This window comes from Adelges cooleyi, unplaced genomic scaffold (assembly GCF_023614345.1).
Source record: "Adelges cooleyi isolate 19-005CV unplaced genomic scaffold, UGA_ACOO_1.1 ACOO_flye_CR_arks_rails_tigmint_CR_PRNA_8, whole genome shotgun sequence".
NCBI lineage: Eukaryota > Metazoa > Arthropoda > Insecta > Hemiptera > Adelgidae > Adelges > Adelges cooleyi.
The window spans coordinates 2,885,207-2,893,911 of record NW_026096513.1 but is presented as its reverse complement, the minus strand read 5'-3'; the positions used below and the strand labels follow the sequence as shown (position 1 = coordinate 2,893,911).

General features: G+C 32.8%; 1 protein-coding gene across 2 annotated transcripts; it reads left to right on the top strand.

The window, feature by feature from the left end:
- Positions 1-1,224: 1,224 nt before the first annotated feature.
- Positions 1,225-7,587, top strand: LOC126845843 (thiamine transporter 1-like). Of its 2 annotated transcripts, none has more exons than XM_050584776.1 (9): positions 1,225-1,535; positions 1,995-2,165; positions 2,264-2,480; positions 2,626-2,756; positions 3,741-3,875; positions 3,958-4,042; positions 5,866-6,058; positions 6,682-6,826; positions 6,945-7,586. In XM_050584776.1, the coding sequence occupies exons 1-9, from the start codon at positions 1,410-1,412 to the stop codon at positions 7,062-7,064; spliced, it is 1,323 nt and encodes a 440-aa protein (XP_050440733.1). In that variant the 5' UTR covers positions 1,225-1,409; the 3' UTR covers positions 7,065-7,586. The 2 variants fall into 2 exon arrangements, with proteins under 2 accessions (XP_050440733.1, XP_050440734.1); XM_050584777.1 differs by having other exon boundaries at positions 1,434-1,548; positions 6,945-7,587.
- The last annotated feature ends 1,118 nt before the right edge of the window (positions 7,588-8,705 follow it).

Sequence of the window (8,705 nt, the reverse complement as noted above, 5' to 3'; positions counted from 1 at the left end):
TTTGATGTAAGTTGCTGTATTTTTAAACATGTTTCTAAGAATTTATTTTATACATTTTTAAGCATGTATTTCTTAGATTAAAAAAACTGACATCTGTTTTTTCTCTAAACCCTTTAAATGATACAGAATGGCAAAATGAAATAATAATATTAATTAACTCATAGGTAGTTACATTTAACAAACTTTATATAAATTTATATTATTATCCACCCATCCTAAACAAAATTCTTGGACATGCGACTGTATAGGACTACACCAATTCGTTTTTTACATTTTTGCAGAGTTTCGAGATATTTTTGGATTTATTCTTATAACGTATACGGTTAAGATGGGTAATTTTATAAGAATAGGGTAAATGTAAATGTATTTTTTTTATAAAAAAAACTAACAATGTTTGAATTTTATTTAACTATGTAGTATTAGGGTGCTTGTTTTTGCGACTATTTTTTTTTAGCTCCCATCCTAAAATTTTGTTGTAAATGCCAAAAAAAAAATTCCCTGAAAATTTGAGCCCTTAATATTAATATTAAGTACTCTCCCATAATGTGAGAAGATTTCCCATTCAAATAAAATTCAATTTTTGTTTAAATTTTTTTTTGTTATTTCATCAATGGCTAAACTTACAGAAAAAATGTTAGTAATATATTTATAGGAAATTTAATTTTCTACAAAAAAAGTCCTTTGAGCCAAATCTCTAAGATTGATGTTTCTCGAGATATTGAGCTTTGACTTTTTGGAAGTATGAAATTTGAATGGATTATTGGGTCAAATTTTTCAATATATTGATTCATACTTCATACCTTAAAAATTTGTTTTGTGATAATAATCAAAATAATATACACGAACCGTCCGTCGTTTGCTGGCAAACATTGTCAATATGACCAACGGGTACGAGTCAGAGATCCATATGTGATAATTTATTAAATTTGATCACCCACAGTGATCGTATTATCAAAGATCGAGCTGTTCAACAGTGTTAATCATTTTTTGGTGTACCGGTAGGGGTAACGGTAAAAAAAACAAAAAGGATTACAATATTATTATATTTCTAGGTATTTCGTAAAAACTAAAACACTGCAAACGCGTACAAAGTGTATTATAATAATAGGTCAATATCGTATATTTGAAAGAAAAAAAAACCCGTTACTGGTTTTAAAAAACCGGTTCGATTGCACAAACTCGGTTAAGTTTGCCAGACGCGAAACGATCCAAACGAAAGTGAATACTATTATTATTCACGTCCTCGGCATTCGTTCTGGTCGTCGCATCCAAACCATATCGTCTTAGCCGTCGTCAGACCTATCACCTATGAGTGCATTAGGTGCAATTTCAGAGTGGAAGCAACAGTGACGTCGGTAAAACGGTGTTGGTTTTTTTGCGTGCGAATTACATAAAGTCTTGTACCGAAAATGCGTACCTGGAGGATAATCGCTATTCTCGTGGTGGTGTTCGCGTTCGTCATGGAACTAAGGCCCTTAGACTGTTTCCTCGACGAATACCTCACCGGCCCCGACATGAACGTAACAGTCTCTCAGGTACTTATAACAGGTATTTATAACCGTTTACAGAGTGAATACAGAGTGTTTACAGAGGAAATGTATATTTTTATTTTAAACCTCAGCTACAATAATAATTGTATCTGATATTTTACATAACGTCAAGTCATGACCATTTAAATGTTTTTGATCGTTCTAATATTTTGCGGATCCCTTCTGAGGGATATAAGAAAAAAACAATACCAGTTGTTACAGTGTTGTATTAATTAGTCGTGTCATAATAATATAAGAGAAGACGTTAGACGACAAAACTATAGTAGACACCTAGGTGTACTTTTTCTTGTAGGTATACTCACGGAATACTTTGGTCAAGTATTTGTAACGTCTTTGTTCGTTATTAAAACGATTTTTATAGCTTCAATTTGAATTCTAGATAATATAATATTGGTTTTAATAACTATGTCATATAATAGTATTGTTTTTTTTTTCAATTAATAGATAAACGAAGAGCTGGTACCAATAAGGGAGTACGCCGTCGTGTTGGTCGCTCTATTGACGTTCACCGTTACCGACTATCTGCTGTACAAGCCCGTTATGCTGTTCAACACTTGTTGCGGCATCTTCGTGTACACCAGTCTAGCGATGCCACCTAGTATTTTCCAATTGAAAGCAAGTAATCGATTAGGTAGCGCTGCGTGCGATTTCCTAATAATTATTATTATCAAACTGTTGTAATTATTGTAAAATATCTCTTGCGTTTTCTTCAGGTCACCGAGTGGGCCAAGTCGATTTTCATGTCCTATGACATAGTCTACATTAGCTACATGTTTGCAAAAATCCACGACAAACGGTTCTACCAGGTGGCTTCCGGACTGGCCAGAACGGCCATGCTAGTGGGCAAGCTATGCGCATCGATAATCGCCCAGACGCTGGTGCACGTATCCGGTGAATCCTACAAACAACTGCCTTGCTACAGCCTCGGGAGTGAGTACACACAAATGGGCATTTATTGTTAATCGATACAGCTATATAGAAATGCTATATAATCTTAACAACCCTGCGACGTAACCCACGAGGCCGGACGATTGTGCATGAAGAGTGATTAATGTGCAGTTTGTTTTTTTTCCAGGCATGGTGTTCGCGTTTGTCTGGGCGTTTTTCTTGCCGCCGGCAAAACGGTCGAGAAGTCGAAAAGAAACCGAACTCAAAGCGCAATTATTGATCGCAGCGCTCAATAATAACGTACCTTCCAAAATGCCGGTAAATAATCCGATTGCGGATTGTTCATTACGGGTTACTATATATTTTTAGGGGACCTAGGGTTTAAAGAACTGATCTTAATTTTTGGAACCGAGATAATAAAGTTAACTATTTAAAAAATTGCATTTCTTACAACCGCAAATATGTTTTTTTGAGCTGACTTGTGCAGTACAGCTCTCTTTGTTATGTAAATGTAAATATCAACATTTACCAATCTTACCTTTATGTGTTAAACATTATTTTTTTCTGAGCTTCTCAACCTAAACATTTTATTTTTATCTAACTCAAAAATGGTTCCTTTAATTAGTTTACTGAAATTTATTGTGTACAAATTAATAATAAAATGTTTGTATAGGGTTCTCCTCTATTAGGGTGAACATTCTTATAGATTATTGTTATAATTTATATTAGATCCAGCACCACCTAGAGGCGTATATTGGCTAAATTTTAAAACGGGACCAACTGAAATTAATTTCTTTTTGTCGAATCTTGGAAAATGTAATTAGCATTCAAATAAATCTAATAAGAATAATTTGCTTAACATGTTAACTGATAGCAAGTTTGAAAAATTTATTTTGAAGTCATTTAGGTTTAAAATGTAATACAGAAGGAAGGGTGGAGAGTGGTATTATTTGTATAAACGCGCATTACTCTACCGCACTTCTCCTCCCGTCAATATTTTAAACTTCAGTTTACCATTTTAAAAGCTTATAGAACTCTATAACAAAATAAAAAAATTGAATATTGTCTAATATTGTAAAATAATACAAACGTTGGACACATTAGTCAGTTAGATAATGAAGGTTTTTTTATCGTTTATAGTATATAAACATAGAAAAAGTGTACCAAGAGAAGGGTGTAAGGGATTTGCCCGGTGACCCGATGGATAGGTCTTGTCTTATTAATAATTTGTAAATCTGTATATTACTCATATATTGTTATTTCGCAATTGGGATTTATGTGTTAAGCTGGTGTTTTATATAGAGCATAAATCCAGAAGTAAGGACGGAAGACAGCGCTCCGAAACGTGCCTGGAGAGACTTTAACGAATCATATACAAACTTGACCGTTCTGAAATGGTCAGTTTGGTATTGTGTGGCGCTAACCGGATACAACGTGGTATGTATTACTATTGTCTATTGCTGTTAAGCTATTGTGAAAAATATAATATAATGTACGATATCAATAAACCCGTGTACAGATCAAAGTGTCTTATGTAACTCGAGAATTCGGTGGCAACAACCAACAGACCAACAGACTTGTCGAAACCTTGACCACGCTGATCGGTGAGTGAATGTGTGCACTATTAATTATTATTTTTTTTTTATTAGGAAAATATAAACGTATTAAGTAACTTTTATTGCGCACAACACCTTTGATGAAGGTTATAATTATGGTTTAGAAAAGTTTTAAACAGAATTATTTAGGGCGTGTCCCGATCATATTTCCTAATGTTCTGTATAACTTCTGAAATTAAAACAAAGATAAAAAAAATCCTATTTAGAAGCCGCTGTAGTTTGACGTGTATTGTGTTTTACTAGTGTGTGTACGAAGAATAGCACAAACATGATTCGGGTGAGTTGTTATATTTTATGCGTTTGCTGTCAACATGTACTTTAGTACGAAACCATAACCTACAGCAAAACAATTAATCTGACCTTTGCTATGTTGCAATCCTGGTGTTATAATATTTCCCAAATGCTCTTAAACAAGATAGTAAAGAAGCACCTGTCATCAGAATTTTTACTCCATATCAATAAGCCAATGTTGATTAAGAAGAAAAGGTAGACTTTATTTAAATGACTGGCTGATCTGTACTAATATTAATAATATTTTTATGTTACGAGTGAATTTTGAGTGGGTATGTGGGTTTTACCAGATGTTAGTGGATGGTTCAGCGTCGCTGGATTTAAAAATGTTAGTACATAGTAAATAAAACACACTTTAATCTCCTAGTGAGTAGGTACAAATAACTGTCAACAGGGTTTGGTTTCATCCGTGACAACCGGATTTTGTAGTCGTAAAAATAGCATTAGCAAAACTAAAACATTTTGTTTAATACAGTTATTTTTGTTATTTAAGTACAATATTTGAAATAATTTTGTCTTTTAGACTAAAAAATATAAATAGTTTAGAATTCGGGTTACTTCATAATTATTTGAGAACAATAACAATGAGCTCTAAACAGTGGCCGGAAGAAAACTTGAAATTATGCAAGTAAAATTATTGTTATTAACTAGATATTTTTTTTTTGTAAAAGTATAATATTCCTAATATTTTAATTTGAACAAAAATATTAATTTAAATTAATAATTATTTCAATAATTAATATTTTATTGATAATTATTAACAATTATTTAACTTTTAAGGATTTTTACTAGTTGCATAATGTATAATTTCAAGTTTTTTCACACCGCCACTTATTGTTTATTGTTTTTGTTTACAAATTATCCTTTAGCCACTCGAAAACTTTACCAATCACATTTTTTGTTTAAAAAGACTTTTCGGAAACAACTTGAGTAGCTGATGTAGGGACATCGCTGCCCCTCCTAGGGAAGAGGGTTTCCGACTGATCGCTACCAGGAACCGGTCGAGGTTAATGCGTCATCGCCGAAGAGTGATGCTTGCTCTTTTTTATTGGACAGTTTCCCTCCAAGGAAACAGAACTGCCTAACCTAGCCTCGAATTGGTGACCGTTAGCACAGTATGTCTCCTTATCTAATCGTCCCTCCATCTTTTTAGGCTTTAAAGACTTATTTTGTTTATAAAATACCATGTAAAATATATATGTAAATAACAATTCCACAAAAGAGAGAGAGAGAGACACATAAAATGCAAAATATAGAAAAGTATATTCATAATAATATGTGTATTTTAAATACTCGTGTATCACATTTTGTCTATCCATTTATACTAGGTAATATTATGTAATATAATATATTTGTACGCGGGTACTCTGCATTATAACCAAACCATTCCTGACCAGTGACGACGTCTTGTTGTATTATCAAAATTATTATTTTCTTCTTACGATGCTCTATGTATATTCGTACACACGTGGAATCGACAAAACAATAATAAATACTTTTATATTTATATCTTATAACAGGGGCTATCTGTTCGTACAAAATTGGCGTGAGACGAGTGAACTGGGAATTAAAAAGCAATGCGTTCATCGGATCTGGTTCTCTGATTCTCGGTGTGTGCGTTGTGTTTTGTTACTTTCACCAGCAACTGTTGTCCGTCTATCTGTCCTACGCGCTATTCGGAGTACTGATGCAGGCGATGATTGTCATATCTCTGTGAGTATATTATATCATCAAGTATAATATCATGCACCAATCACACCTTTACTCTTCGTGTACAACAATTTAATCCGAAATCGCCACAAAGCAACCGGTTCGTGCTCTATTTTCAGCAACAGAATCGTCTTGAATAACACTTCATATAAAGACGGTACCCTCCCAATAAAATACGATTTCACCAATTTATATTCGATTACATTTTCCCGAATCGGTCCAGCAAACCATAATAGAAATAGGTAATATAATATGTATTTTACAACCGAATCAAAGGCCATTTACGATGTCATTTTACCGCAAAAAAAACTAATTTTATCTTTACTTGTAATTATACACGACTTGCCTATAGTTGAGGCCATATATAGCTATACTATATTATGGTATTAAAATTATCATACGTTGAATCTCAAATTACAACATACGACGAGGATCGCAACAGTAAAGGCAATAAAACATTAAAGTTTTTCATTTATTTAAATACAAGCTTATAAGGAAATTAAGTAGATTTTCGGAACTTTTAAAGGACTATCGATGGAGTAATTCGGATCCAAATTATTAGAATTAGTTTTTAAAAAAAATCAGCAGGACCGTATAATTTGAAATTTTTTCATTATATAATGCAGATCCGAAATGGCGAAACCGTTGAAAAACAAATGTTACACCCTCGTGTTGGGATTCAACTCCTTCGTGTCTGTTGTGTTGGTGTTGTTATTCAACGTGGCTTTCGTCCGAAGCGCCGAAGTGATGAAATTTACCGCCTCCAAACAGGTTAGCTGATTACTTATTATGATAATTTTACCCAATTAGTACATGTATAATATTATATAGTTATTATCAAATGTATTTATTATTTCAATACGTTTGCGCGCATTCCGTTTCGTTGCAGCTCTTGTTCTACGGAGGCATGTACATTGTGCTCGGTACCTTGTATCTGATTCCTTGTGTAGTATCGTTCAACAGAAGACTGAAAAAAAATAACTGTCCAATTTATGACGTCACCGAATAACAGCCCACAGGATCGTACGACGAAAATTCTAAATCGAATTTTTGTTTTTGTCGACCCAAAACGAGATTTTCACTCATTCATTTTTGCTTCATTTTACATCATCGGAGACGACCGCCTACCCTGATTCTCACTGCTTCCACTCATTTGTATATTTACCACTCTATATGTGTTTCCACTCATATTTATTGTATTTCTCCTTCTGAATACCACCAATTATTATCCTTATTCGGTCTATGTTATACAGAGATGCTTTTGTCTACTTATTTTTGATACGATTTCTACGAATTTTTATGGTTTAATTTTATTATACTATGTAATCTATACGATTTTTTATATAATTGTATTATAATTTACATGTTACCATAGTATTTGATCCGACACTATCAAATGTTTGATCTACTATAAAACAAACAGCTCATATTGTATACTTTTCATTGATTCACGCGTTTAGTTCATTGACTATTTTATTTAATTATCAGTAATATGATATTGTACATTTGTAAAGCGATAGCTGTTAAGAAACTAGTTAAGTTAACATTATTTAAATATAATATAATTGTCGTGTTTTATTTATTTACTCAAAATGATTGTTGTTGTTCAAATACATTTCCTGTATTCTACAATATTCACCGACTGCGATCTACAAGGTATATGGAATACTAAAATATCGTCATTTTATGTATCTCCTATATTTTTACAGTAGGTATATTTTGTTATTTAATATTTCAGAAATTTTTTTTTTGTAAAACAGATAAACAGAAAATCAAAACCAAACATCACGTTATGCGTTAAAAAGACTTTAATATCACAAAAGTTGTTGTATTTTCCCGGAGGTATACATATAACATTGGTAATATCGAATTGATTTTGGCGTTTTACAACCATTATTTGATACCTTCTTATTCACATAGATACATAGATGTTTGAGTACGATAATTATTATTCACACATGCGTCAAGAACAGAACAACACATTTACCAACGAATAACAAATGTATCTACTCCTAATTGCGTAATAGACCGTTCATAATAATATACATTTCGTTTTCCGGTGTAATACTCAAGCGATCCCTAACCCATTTGTTTGTTTTTCTTCGTCCCCTGTGTTGTATTTTTCTGTATGTACAGACATACGTTCAAGGCATCCATGTTGTACTTTATACATAACAATATGCACAGGTAGAAGCGTAGAGCTGCCGTCGACAACAAACGGTGTGCAGTAACAATATAATATAGATATTGAGCGGGTAGCAATATAATTTTGTGCAAGAGAAGAGAGGATCGTTAAGTGAACCGTGATTATCATGTAGGTACCTATTATATTATATACTGTCAGAACAGTTTGGTAGCGGCCACACAGCGTGATGCGAACGCATGCGGTTCAAAAACAAAGCTCATCTGTATGTGATGTACATTTTGTGTAAATATTGCGTTTTTTGGTGTGCTGAACGGAAAGTACAAAAAATGTAAATTACACGTTTATTTTTTTTTTTAATATTTTGACAGCGTACACACGACGCACACGTGCGCATAATATTATATTACATTGTTTTCTGAACCATTGTCGTTCATATTATGATATTGTGTAGTTATAATTTAACACACATTTTATACACATGAATACATACATATAATATACTAT

What these genes read in the sequence shown, in the direction of transcription:
- LOC126845843 (XM_050584776.1), top strand. Translation starts at nt 1,410, where the DNA reads ATGCGTACCTGGAGGATAATCGCTATTCTCGTGGTGGTGTTCGCGTTC. An exon ending in TGAACGTAACAGTCTCTCAG is followed by an intron (nt 1,536 to 1,994) that starts GTACTTATAACA and finishes TTCAATTAATAG; the next exon opens with ATAAACGAAGAGCTGGTACC. An exon ending in AACCTTGACCACGCTGATCG is followed by an intron (nt 4,043 to 5,865) that starts GTGAGTGAATGT and finishes ATCTTATAACAG; the next exon opens with GGGCTATCTGTTCGTACAAA.